Source organism: Enoplosus armatus, chromosome 12 (genome assembly GCF_043641665.1).
Source record: "Enoplosus armatus isolate fEnoArm2 chromosome 12, fEnoArm2.hap1, whole genome shotgun sequence".
NCBI lineage: Eukaryota > Metazoa > Chordata > Actinopteri > Centrarchiformes > Enoplosidae > Enoplosus > Enoplosus armatus.
Genome location: NC_092191.1, coordinates 20,443,775 through 20,457,348, shown reverse-complemented (window position 1 = coordinate 20,457,348; position 13,574 = coordinate 20,443,775). Strand labels below are relative to the sequence as shown.

The following is a 13,574-nucleotide window of genomic DNA, read 5'->3' as shown; positions in this document are numbered from 1 at the left end:
GTTTTGGCAGATTCCCAGGTCAGAGCTCACCTGAGTGGAACTTCAATCTGAAAATGTCTACGTTTGACCAATCGACACAATGATCTTTTTATGCATATTGTGTTTGACAAGGGAGAAGTAAATGATTCTAGCAGTGTCCCACCACCCTGTTTGTTCAATATAGTGCTACCAGACTAGAATAATCTAGGTTACCTACACTGGACCAGTGACATCACATCTGTTTTGGTACTGAGTGCGGGGCTATTTTGTTGGACTGGCGATAAGTCAGGGCTTAAATCAGTGAAATCAGCTACGCTCTGGCCTCTTGAACTTGCTAGATTGCAACACGACATTATGTTGAGGGCAGGGTAATGCCACCATATAAAACCCACCAAGATGCATGCAAGGGAAGTGGGGAGGTTCAATTTAAGGAGAAATTGGAAAGATAAAAAAAAAAGTATCAAATGTAGCCTTGGATGATGCGCTAATATAAAGGTGGTACATTTTGACTTAGCATTAAAGTCAACAACCATCATCTTTGAGGTAACACGGAAGTCTCTGGCTCCTCAGAATTGTCTAATTTAGTTGTTATTTGCTGAAAGCCTCGCAAACCAAGGTAGATTCTCAGTGGTTGTTGGTATGCTTTGTATTCAGTTGACTCATTCAGAAGCACGGGGCGGCTCATTAAAAAGGTTGGTTTTGTAGCAGCGCCGGTGCCAGCAGTTCCAGTGGCGGTGGCAGAGCCCTATGTCTTCATTCCTTCTCCCTCTGCTCCACAGCTACACCTCATCCACTGGGTTGGGAAGTCCCTGTATGGGAGGCTCAACCGGCTCAATCCAGCCCGGCATGGAGAAAACCAGAATATTTATAGAAAATACTGCCTCCCTGTTCCTCCTCTCAAAGACAGAACTACACCCCATGTGGGAGGAGATGCTGGGATTGGATCAAACTCAAATGAATGGGAGACGATGGGACAGCAGCACACAGACCTGGTGGAGGCTCATTTATGTTAATCGAATTCCAGGATTTTTCCCTTGACAGTTTCTAAATGTCATCTGATTAACACAATAAGGCAGAGTGCTTCAATTCGTCTAAAACTACTACACCTATAGGAAATATATCATTCGAATTATTACCTAAATAGTACATACTCTATTACTATTCCCTAATTTATTTACATCCATGTTTACAACACAGTTACGTGTTGAAGACCTTTGACCTCAGTACTTACTGCTAAGAATATTTTAGGTCGATTTCTTTGTATTTCTTTAAGGCTTTTTCATAGCATGTGTACACGAAAATACAGTTTTAAACAAACAATTCTTATTTTCACAACTTTATGGAGACCGACGCTCTCCAATCTATTTGTTATCAATTTTCACTTTAAGGCAGCATTAGTATCTAATACCTGGCTCTAAATGCTCCAGTGTGTGGTGGCTTTGTCATTGATATTCGCTAATGCCGTTTTAATTCCCTGATATGCCTTCTACTTCATGAACATGGCAGCACATTCAATCCCCCTCTACAGCTTTGGGCTGCAACTTCAAGGGGGCAAAAAAACTTGGCGTGGCAGTGCTAAATATGAAAAATATCAAAATCTATTTGTACGCCTTGTTTTCTAGTCAGACGTTTAACTGCTTGTGTGTGTGAGTGTGTGAGTGTGTGCTGCAACAAGCCTTACTCCTCTTTTGGGCCTGGTAAAAATAGTGGTGGTGGATGTGAGGTCCCTTCAGACTCTGTTATCAGCCTGCCCTGCCGTCCCTCCCACTGCCGCAACCACAGACTGACCACATGCTGCAGCGAGCACGCACGCTCACACGCTCACGCACACACACACACACACACACACACACACACACACACACACACACACACAGCAAGTGCAAATAATTGCACACCAATTCATGGCTCAGTCCAGTAAAACGCATGCACAAAGAAACATATAAATCGGCATTCACATAAAACCAGATAGAGGTTAGGCAAAGTGTGGACGCGCCCAATTAGGCAAAAAGAGATGCCAATAAAGACGGGCTAAATATAAAAAGAAATAAACACACTCTCTTACTCTATATAGCCGTATTCTCGCACAAACAAAGCTTACATATGCACTCTAGACACCAAGTTACACCCCCTCACATATGCATATGCACATGGGCGTGACAACCAAGTCATTTAGTGGCGTGTGTGTATGTCCGTGTGCACGCAAGAACTGTGTTACCACATTTTTTGTCAAAAGTTATGGCAGTGTATCTCAAGTAGCCTCAAGGGAGCCGTTTGTTATTTCCATTATGTCCAGAGATGCGTTTATATGTTTGTATAGCGTGTATGTGGAATGGTGACATCCAGTAGCGTCACTCCTGCTAATGTCTCCTAAAGCAGCAAAATGTGAGCCAACACAACAAAAGTCAACACCGCTACAACCCGAACGACGGAGCCTCTGTACACTCGCTCGTTTTTTTTCTTTGGTTCAACAAAAGAAACAGAAATACCCCCGAAAAAATGGGTCCGTCGACACAGGTGGCTTTACATTGTTGACCAAGTAAAACTCAACTACATGCTCCGCTTTAGAATGAAAGCCATCTGTTCTGAGAGAAAGCTTCCCTTCTGACCATCATATCTGGCAGGAGTATGGTGTGTATGTGTGAATTAAGGACAATATAAAATTCCGCAAAATTATTTTCTTTGCAGTCCACAGTCTTACTATTTTTTTTTATTTTTTATGAATCTAGTTCAAAAATCACACTTAAACCCAGTGCAAGATTTGAACAACATATAATGTTTTCTAATATATCATTTAATATATCATGTTCCTATTCTTGATATCAAGAGCTAAGGAAAAAGTCCCATATGTGGGTGACTACTGTACAACAGACTCCGGGCCAGCTGATGCTGCGGAAGATCTGTTTCTGAAAATCGAATCTACTAAATTTGAGTGTGAACTATTTTCACCTTGGAAATAGTACTTCAATAAAACTATTTTAACTCAAGGTCCACTTACTAGCTTTTTTTTTTGGACGCTTTTGACCAAATCTCACAGTCTTTATCAGAGGATAGAGTTGTGATCACGTGACCCAAGTATGGAACTTTGGAAGCAAATGTGGTTGAAAGAGGACCTCATTATTATTATTATGATGCTTATTTTGTGAATTTACTAAATGTATTAAGGTGGTCAGTGAAGTTTGGTGGCTCTAGGGATTAATAATAGTATTTTCAAATCCATATCATGATCAGATTAATACTACCACCAGGACAAAAGTGAATGACCAGACTACTACTCCCGTGGCGCTTTAAGCAGTAAAGAGGAATCGTATACATAGAGCGGCCAAGTATCAAACACCTGGGAACACCTCCGGATCGGACGCATCTCATGTCGTATTTAAAGCAGGCTGACTGGGTTTTTCAGGCCCACACATTCTTTCGCTGGTTCAGCCCTGAGGGTTTTCTCAGAAAGCCCAGGCGGACCACTGGCCAAAGGCAGCTGTCGTAACAGCAGACCAAAAGAAAATTATTGGAAGAGAACGGGAAAGAATGCATTTGGGAAAACAACACCAACATCACTGCTGCCAGAGGAAAGGAGGCTGTGATGCTCTTAATTCTCAAGCCTCCTTCTCCTCAGTCTCAAGTCTCTGTTGTGGAAATACACAAAGGATTACATCCGTCAAGTTGGCCCTCCTCAACCCACCACAGGCCACAGCTTTAATACTTCTGGCCCGTACCAGGCATTGTGGGCCAGAGCTGTTGCTGGCGCGTGTCGAGAACAGAGTCCGGTGTCGGGTTGGGTTAGTGCCGGTCCGTCCGATGGGCTTGTTAAGCTCGGGTCTGGTTGTATCAACAGAGGTTTGGGGCATGTTGGACTGACTGAAGTGATTCCAGTGTGTTTTAAGATGTTTTATCAAAGACAGGGGCCTCACTCAGGCCTTCCAGAGGCTGGAGACTGCCTCGAGTTAAACCAATACATCGCTCAAAATCTGATACCAGTCAATTAGTTTTGTCTTATCTGATTGTTATTTTAATGTGCTATTATCATCCTGAGTTTAAACCTACAGTAAGTGTCCTATTGTCACCCAAGCAAAACACTGCAGGTTCTGTGTTTGTAAAGGCCTGGTCACACCAGCATTTAAAAGCTGAGACAGCTCATGGCGAAATCAATTCATTTCAAAAGAAATCTCTTTGATCAGCAGACTCGTCCGTGGGGACAAAGTGAACCCACGTGAATCTTCCGCATCAAGTTCAACTTTGACACACACGTTTTGTGCTGTTGTGCAACCCGTCTCGACAGTGCCGACCTCTGAGGGTTAGCCGGAGTGTTCAAAACAGAGGAAGCCATCATAGCCTGTTAGCTGTCTTGAAGTTTTATATACTCGTGCTCTGATGGAGACTGGGACTGGTCTCCTGAGTAAACTATGTGGATTTATTGCAATGTTAGCGAGCGAGCGAGCAAGCTAGCTTGCAAACTGACAATTACTGTAGCAGTCTGCTAGCTGACAGTTGGCAAACCATCTAGCTTAGAGAGCTACTGTGACTGATAAGCGCTAGAATTTTATGCTAGCAGTTAGTTCTCTGGCTATTGTAGGTCACCAGACGTGTAGCTGTATCTGATTTATCTGTTGTAGTGCAGCACTGAACCGGGGCTATGGATGGAAACCTGTCCTTGTGTGTGGTTATCGGGCCTCTTCACAGTGTGTGTGAAAAAGTCAGCGGGGTGGTACAGCCCGCTCCAGTAGCTGTGATGGATCCCAGCTCCACAACTGGCCCACTAAGCGTTGTTCCTTGACAATAACAGAGGAAGTCATTTCTCCCTCTAGCAAAAACATCTGCTACCTGCTACACACACACACGCACACGCGCACACGCACACGCACACGCACGCGCACACGCACACGCACACGCACACGCACACGCACACGCACACGCACACGCACACGCACACGCACACACACACACACACACACACACACACACACACACACAAAATGAAGCATATTAACATACATTAGGCGCCTCCCAAGGCTGACCACAATGTCCTCATGATCTACATAAACACACCACCAGTGTGTGCGGTGTGCATGTACAGACACACACATACACTCCGCAGACTGCATGGCCACTATCTCCTCTATCAGTGTTTCTGTGTGTGACGCTCCCCTCCACACGTACGCTGCAGACCTCTATCTCTGTCTGACTATGTTTAGACCACTTCACCTGCATACAGCTCCGCAGCTCCCGCTATGACAGACGACCCTGGTTCCCGAAGCTAAGACGCTCCTCATAATTATCAGAACTACTGCCATTAACTTTTGGCCATGGTGAAACTCCTTGCTGTATCACAGAGGTCACTTTCGTAGATGAGTGAAGCTGAACAGACAGTGTGTGAGGTAAGACGGGCTGGTGTGCTTTTAGTGGGAGGAAAAAGGAAATGAAAAGGCCGAGGAAGGGCCTCGGGCATGAGCTGTGCTGTATCCCATGCAGACATTTTTGTGTCTGTGCGAGTGTGACGAACGACACATCTTTACTCTCTCTTCTGGATGGGTGGAGAAAAAGGAGGAGGATGAATGGGCCCATCCATCACCAATCACAGCTGAGCACAAACTCGGACCTTCTGTGTCGTCTTTCTGCTCTCATGACACAGCTAAGTCTACATCTACAGTCTCATTGTGTCCTGAGAGCGTGGACGCTGTTTTCATTCAATTTCCAAAGAGTAAAGCAAACCAATCAGCACGTAGGTGTAGACATCATTGTGTTGTTGACCAAAAGATATCTGGCATAGCAACAGGGGGGCGCGGCTGGGAATGTGCCAGTGCTCAGGGTGCAAGGCGCTAGATAAAAATCCCAATGATGAAAACCACTGGAAGCCACTACAACACATGCTGAAGGAGTAGTAGCGAAAGTGTATTTGAAAGCCATTTTAGTTCATATTCGGGCCGAAACTAATTCGAATCGATAAGTCGGTCGACTGAAAATTTATTAGCTTTCTTAAATTTAATTGATTAATTGTTTGAGTAATTTTTCAAGCAAAACGGCCATCGATTTGCTCCAACTTCACAAGAGTGAGGATTCGCTGCTTTTCTTTGTCTTACATGATAGCACACTGAATATATTTGGGTTGTGGACCGTTGGCCGTACAAAACGAGCAATTTGAACATGTCACCTTGGGCTCTTTTGACATTTTATGACGCATGACAAGAGGCTGAGATGGTGACGATGACGCGTGACAGCACACAGAAATGGTGAAGATGAGACACACAGAACGCATGACAGGACAAAGAAGCTACCTCGTGTTACGGCATTCATTACATAAGACTAGATTACACAGGGCAGCACACAATATGATCTCACCCTTTTGTATGGGAAAGGGAGATGGCGGGAAACAGCCAGAGTGAATGGAGAAAAGGTAGCAGCACAAGGACAGAGGGACAGGACAGCAGAAGGAGAAGATAGGAAAGATGCCAAGAAAGACATTATAAAAAAAAGGAAAGACAGGAAGCAGAGAAACACAGAGACAGAGGGGGGAATAGATGGAGACGGAGCTGAAGAGACGAATGCTGAAGCAGATCAGGAGACGTCTGGGGAAGCTCCACACATGGCGGCCATGACAGGAAGGCAAACTAAAAGCCACTCTCCTCCTGAAATCTCCTCTAAGCCTTTAAGAGGCCCACCTCCCCTCCTTCTCCTCCTCCTCGCCGTCCTTTGCCTTCATCCCCCAGCGGACCTCCCTGCAGTCCAGACCGCCGCCACACCGTAAGTGCTCAAAAGAAGGCAGAGATCCTGAAGGATACGGAGGAGTTCTCATTCTTCGCGTTGACCCCTCGGCCCGGTTCTTACTCCACACCCCCAGCTCCCCCGCCGACCCCATCAGTGGCGTTCAATAAAAAGGCTGGGGGAAACTCCCTCCCCCCTTTTCCTCTGCATGTGTTGATATTACCGGCAGACTGTTTGGTTGTGTTTGTCAGAGTGTGATGACAGAACTAAACACTGGTATTTACCCCGAGATAACCGCCTTGTCTGGACAGGCTCTGTGTGGAAACGGTGTGTGTGGGACTGAGAAAGTGTGTGTGTGTGTGTGTGTGTGTGTGTGTGTGTGTGTGTGTGTGTGTGTGCTGAGGCTTGATGCGCCATATCTATAATCTCCGTGTGGGTGTTCACATACACACGTTATGATAACAGCTCTGGTTATTGCATTTTATATGTTGTCTTTGTTGAGTGAAACCCTCTCAAGTCCATTACAAACTCATCTATGGACGAGGGTAAAACTTCTTCAGCGATATGGTGGAAGTTTTGCCGAACTTTGTCGCTTCCATCCAGCTTTTCCAATTAGATACTTACACATGATAATGCTTGGATGGAAAGTTTTAGAACGAGCTATTTAAAAGAAATCTTTGCGCGTCAAACCCAAACACTGTGTCTGTGACCTTTGTGTGTACGCTCTGTCAATTTGTATGCAAGTACAACATACCATCGAGCAACATACCGTAGAGTCCTGCACCGACAATCAGGGTCTGATTCCACCTGAGGCTCCCACCACTGAGTAAACACTTGTGGTCATCTCAGGGACTTGTGATTACAGCCCCCCCCCCCCACACCGAATGTTATGGCATATGCTGTGTATATGTGAGTGTATTGGTTTATGTTGATGTGTGCGTGGGTGCAGACCTGCAGCAGAGTCCCGTGGATGTGGTTGTGTTGGATCTTGGGTCTGGGCTCTGGAGGGAGCTCCTGCAGTAAAGCGCGGACGGTGGACGGGACCTGGGTGACCAGCACGAAGGGGACGAGGGCCCGTGCCGCCATTTGTCTAGTCCGGTACACTGCTGAGCGGCCGCATCTGCAGAACACACACACACACACACACACACACACACACACACAGAGCTGCAACATGAGTGTCATGGAAAGTTATTGAAATCATAAAACATGGACGGCTGCATCGTTTTAATCTTGTAGCCTTGCATTATGTAACACTGTATGTTTGAGTTACTAAAGGAAGTTATAAGGTCATGGGTTGTTTTTCTAACTGTTGAGTTCAATTAATTTTACAGCGTTAAGTTTGTTATGAATAATTGTGTTATTACTGTGTGTATTATCTTTAATTATAATTATCATTTTGTATTCCAGCCACATTATGTCACGGACACATTCTCAAGTTAAGAGTGATGACCCGTGAGTTATTTCATCACTATTTTTATGCATACCTTACGTAACATCTCCATCGTTCTCCCTCCCTTTGTCTCTCTCCGCTATTGCGAAGGCCAACCATCAGAGTCTGAACAGATCCCAGGCCAGCACACAAACTATCACTACGCCGTTTTGTTTTTTTGCCCACAGATATCCTTCTCCCTCTTTTTCTTTTTCCTAACACGCGATCACACGGCCATTTACAGTAAGCACCGGTGATGGAGAATGTGGCCAGTCACCCCGAGTGCAGGCTAAAATTAACCTCGTTTACAAGCTGATAGTCTTTCCTTCTCCAGTGTCATAACACCGCCATAGCTGACACGAGGGAAGGACATGACCAAGACCTGAATGAGATGAGGTGAGGATGGGTATAGGAAGAGCTACTGCTACTGAAGGGAGTAGCAAACTTAACTGACTTTACTTTATATTTGCAAAAAGCACTTAGCTGTAGTTCAAGGTCAATTCCTCAAGAAAAATTCAATTTAATGTAACATTTCTGTTTCAAAAGATAGTTACCGCACTACCGCTCTCATGTCTGTCCAATAAATATAAGGCTGCAGCTGGCTAGCTCAGCTTAGCACAAAGCCTGCTAACCAGCTTCTGGCAAATCATCAAAGTCAGTAATGTTCATTGTCTGGGATCCATAAATGTCTGCACGGGATTTAGTGCCAATCCATTGAGTAGATGTTGAGATATTTCTCAGGATACGTAAAAACTTTGACCTATCGGTGACGCTAAATGAAAAGTCAGGAGATCACCAAAGTCAGCAGGATTCATCCTCTGGGAACCCACGAATGTCTGTACAAAATGTCCATCGTGGTTGAGACATTTGGGTGTGGCCCAAAGTGGTGGACCAACTTACCAACCTTGCCGTCCATAGAGCCATTGCTAAAAACTTACTGTAGAAGCTCAGTAGAGACAAAAATAAATAACATCCGTTATCTTGAAATCACACAGTGCCTCAGTGGTTTCCTGTGCTCGGATACATTTGACAGACTGTTAACCAACATTATTGCCTGTAAAACATCCACACTTTGGCAGTCAGGTGGTCATGTAGCATTGACACACTATAGCAATATCTGAAATTACCAGCACAAAGTACATATAACTGTACTTTTATCCTCTAGGTTTACAGTAAACTTCAGCACGGAGTTGTTCTCATTCTGGGAAGTTTCACTAAGTAAGCCCCTGCACCAGCATGTACTGCTGTAGGTGATTTTGGTGCAACTTATGGCACAGCAAACGGCAACATCTTACAACAATGCAACCGAGAGGAAGAAAACCCTGCCTGAAAGGAATATAAACAGCTGTGTGGATTCTTTGTTTCTTCCTTTAAACCGGACTCCCCGTTTTACACTTCCTGGTTCATGTTTGATCCTCTCTGCTGTTTTGACACGGTGCTATTGTTGTTCTGAACACGTGTCTTATCCAAGAGTCACACCAGAAGCAGCCCGTCAGAAAGCCGTCTAAACCACGCCAAACCTGACCTCCATCGTGGCTGCTGCTGTACTCAGAACCAGCTGTTCTTTCTCCTGAGGTGATACCAGGACGGTGGTCTTCATCAGATATACCACCAAACTATTTTTCAGTTCAACGGACAAAAACAGCTTTCAAATGGGTCGTATGGGCCGCATGCATCGAATACATTCATACTGTACGGTCACATGGAAGACCGCCAAGCACACGCTCACATACACCCACAGAAGAAAAGTCAAAAGGCGGACGAAAGGTGTGTGTATGTTGCAAGCTGTTTATAGGGCCTGCGGCGGCGTTAAAGGTGGCTGTGGGGGCCAAACAAGCGGCTCAGGTCCACTGTGGAAAATTCAGCGGAGGGTTCCAGAGAAAGCAGAAACAGAGATCACTACAGCGGCACGCGCAGGTGAAAAGCAAGCTCGCTTTCTCAGCTTTGGCGTGAGTGAGGGTGAGACACGCTCGAAGGCACGAGCGTGCGGCCGTGCGCAATCTCTGCTGACGAAAAGCTGAGTGTGTGAGGAAGGGAAACAAGTCAACAAGCGACTTGCAAATAATCACGGGCATGTTGTTCATCTGTGAGCACCGAAAATAATTTGTCCCCTCCTAGTGACTGCTACGAGGAAAAAAAGGCTTGAAATCAATATGGACCTGAACAAAGAGAGGGCTGTCAACTGTCAACAAATGCTTTCCCACCTGCTGTGAGCATGCCTCCCTCTCACACACACACACACTTACAACCCCCCCCCCCCATACCTATGGTCAGACAGACAACCAAAGACCCTGTATCAAACAGACAACAGTTTGCATTCCTGAGCTCTATGCTCCTGTACATGTGATTTATGTGCACAAGCGTCTCTCACACACTCACACACACACACGTCTAATGACCAAAATGGCCATTCCTCACTTTCCACCCCTCCCAGCTCCCATTTGGGGCCCATATGTTAACTATCTGTGCTAATTTGTCCCATTGAAACACTTTTGCAAAAGGAAATGACAGTTTGGAAGGGTGTAATTTTAGAAACGGGGCCGTCCCCTGTGGGGTCAAAGGCAGACTGTTGACTGGCAAGGACGACACTCATCTGGGCCTCATTTTGGAGATTCTGGGAGAATAGTTTCCTCCACAGAGACTGTAGCATGTTGGCTAAATAAGCCCAAGCAGCAAAGTCACTGAAGAATGTGGGCGAGTTAGGAAGGGAAGTGGTGACACAATTAAAATCATTTTGCTTCATTCATTCATTAATACGGACGAGGTGTAGCTGTCTGAATACAATCATTATTCTACTTTACAAACCAAATTCTATAATTGTTTAGTTTCCTATGTAGACCGTCTCTGGCGCCTCCCAGTGGTGGCATAAATAAAAGGACACTGTGGCAAACAGACGTGGATTCGGGAAGAAATTTACATCATGCAAAATTACAACAAATTTCGGCATGCTGCTCAAAATTTATGAACGCAGACTGCTCATGTCTGGACACTTTGGCAGACGCCCAATGTAACATAAACATGACCACAGCCGCCTTCCTGTTTACTGTACGCCTGTGTCAATTTGGAGCATATCGGGGCCTTGAGATGAATAAAAACGATTATGTTATGCTATATGAATCAGTCTATTGTGGGGTTTTTTTATCATTTAGAAAATAGTCGTAAATGAATTTGCCAGTGCTTGTGTTGTTCAAGCAACAGTCCAAAACCCAAAGATAGTCAGGTTAAAATGATATAAGAAAGAATAAACGAGCAAATACTTTTTAAATGTACTTGTTCTGCACTGAAGTAACCACAGACAAAATGTTCCACAGTCATTTGAATAGAACATAAATACAACTTCAGGGCTTCCATACCCAAGGCCAGACTGCCACTGGAGGTACAGCATCAGTCTACGTTTTGAAATTCGATCGTGGAACATGTCGGTAAACTATCTCTCTTTTGTGTCTGGCAGCGTTCAGCCATTGTTGGCGAGCCCAGCTTTCTCTCTGCATCCCCCCCCCCGTCAGCGTCCGTGCCAGCCAACAAAATGATAATACCATGAGCGCGAGGGAAAGCGTACGGCATCTCTGTGGCAGTGGGTCCCTTTTTACCGTGCCCTTTCAAAAGAAATGAGATATGAGGCAGTGAGGACGAGAGAGGAGAGGCAGGGAGGGCGAGGACGGATGCCTGGACTGGATATCACAGGGCATAAATCACCATCGCAGCACTCCAAGGCTTTAGCATTGAGGCAGGGAGAGAGCGAGGGAGAGGAAAAAGAAAGAAGCCGAGAAAGACACAACAATCTGTTCACCAGATATAAAGACGTTGAGGGCTGGGTTGAAGCAGAATAAATGGGTCTGCTAATCATCATCCTCCCCCTCTTTGTCGTCATCACCATCAATCCTCTTCGTCATTACCCAAGCAGGTGTGACGCATGCGGAGGCCAGGCCGCAAAGGAATGCCAAAAATCTCACGGGTGGGATAGGAGGACAGAAAGACGTGTGGTGTGATGGAGGGATATAGGGGAAGAATTATTCGTCAAGATGCTCCGTCCTGTCAACAGAAGAGGAGGTAAGCTACATTTAATCCTTGGAGGTGATGGTCCGATCATATGGGGAGAAGGAAGAAGAGGGTGAGGAGGAGGAAGAGGGTGTGTGTGTGTGTGTGTGTGTGTGTGTGTGTGTGTGTGTGAGACAGTCGTCGATCTCATCAGACACGTCCGCACACGCCTGGGGAGGATGAGTTGGGGGATGGAGGGCCTTGGTGAAGAGAAACACGGCTGGAGCCAAAGAAATTAGAGCCGGGCTATATTTAACATGTCCAACATGTGGGCTTCATTTGGGTGGATGTGTGCTCAGCATACCTTCTCTGACAGTAAGCCAGCAAGTCAGTACTCGAGCCATCAACTTGTAAACTGCACCCACAGGAGACGGGTTCAAAAAGAAAAGGTTTCACTATTCACTGATTCGGAGGAACGTATGCAGTCTTGAGGCTGCACGAGGCATCTTTGCACATTTGCAGCTCCAGATGGTAACTGTTGTTGTTGTTGTTGTTGTTTACAGCCCAGCCACTCTGTGACCCCACTTCACTTTCCATTTGTCACCTTCTGACCAGAATGTCATTTAGAGGGGAGCTGTGTAGCCCAACTTTGTGATTAAGACAACGAGGAGAAAACATTAGAGCTACTGGTTCTACTGGGAAACAGTCCGATGACGATACCTGACTGTTTATATAGACGTTATCTAACAAGTTACTGCTCAGCCATCTAAAACAAGACATTATTTTGTCAATGTGATTTTGACGATTAACTCCTTAGTAATTTCATTGAGCTTGAAATACATTCATTAGTCTGCACAAACACACTCACCTCATCAGCCTGAACCGTGAAATAGAGCTGCACTACCATCTGTTTTAAGGGACAGAAGATTTGCCAGTTTTTGCACAAATGGAATGTTACTGTAATAAGCAAATCATATCTGAAGAGATGAAACAGAAAACAGAAGAGTCTCTTAAATCTCTTAAAACAACAGTCATGAATGCTATACTTGGTAACAATAGTTGGACCCATTCTGCAACTCTGTGGATGTAGATCGGAGGAGTACAAAGTTTAGTCGTGTTACATGGTCCCTGAGCTCTGAGGTCCTCTCATTCCCATGTGCAGACTTGCTTCATAAACCACATGTGAAACAGTGCAGACAGGAACACGAAGGTCATGTGAGCCTCAGCAACACTAAGAGTGCACAGCCATGCTAGCAGCTGTGAGGCTGTACTTAGGCACAACGGTGCTTTGAGCTCAATGCTAACATGCTGACATATACCAGGTATCACGTTTAGCATGTTTACCATCTCAACTCAGTGTGTTAGCTAACATTTGCTAATTAGCATTAAACACAAATTACAGTTGGTGATAAACCAAATTATTTTTGACCTGATGACGGTGTTAAGGGGGAGCCAAGTCTGACTTAAAATAATAGTCAGGGGCCCA

At 45.2% G+C, this 13,574-nt stretch overlaps 1 protein-coding gene across 1 annotated transcript in view; it reads right to left on the bottom strand.

Annotated features, from left to right (window-relative positions):
• thada (THADA armadillo repeat containing) overlaps positions 1-13,574 on the bottom strand; it is an 81,959-nt gene that overhangs the window by 33,530 nt on the left and 34,855 nt on the right. Inside the window, exon 28 of the mRNA XM_070915950.1 lies at positions 7,630-7,798. Coding sequence (XP_070772051.1) covers positions 7,630-7,798 — 169 coding nt within the window. The remainder of the gene's footprint in view (positions 1-7,629; positions 7,799-13,574) is intronic.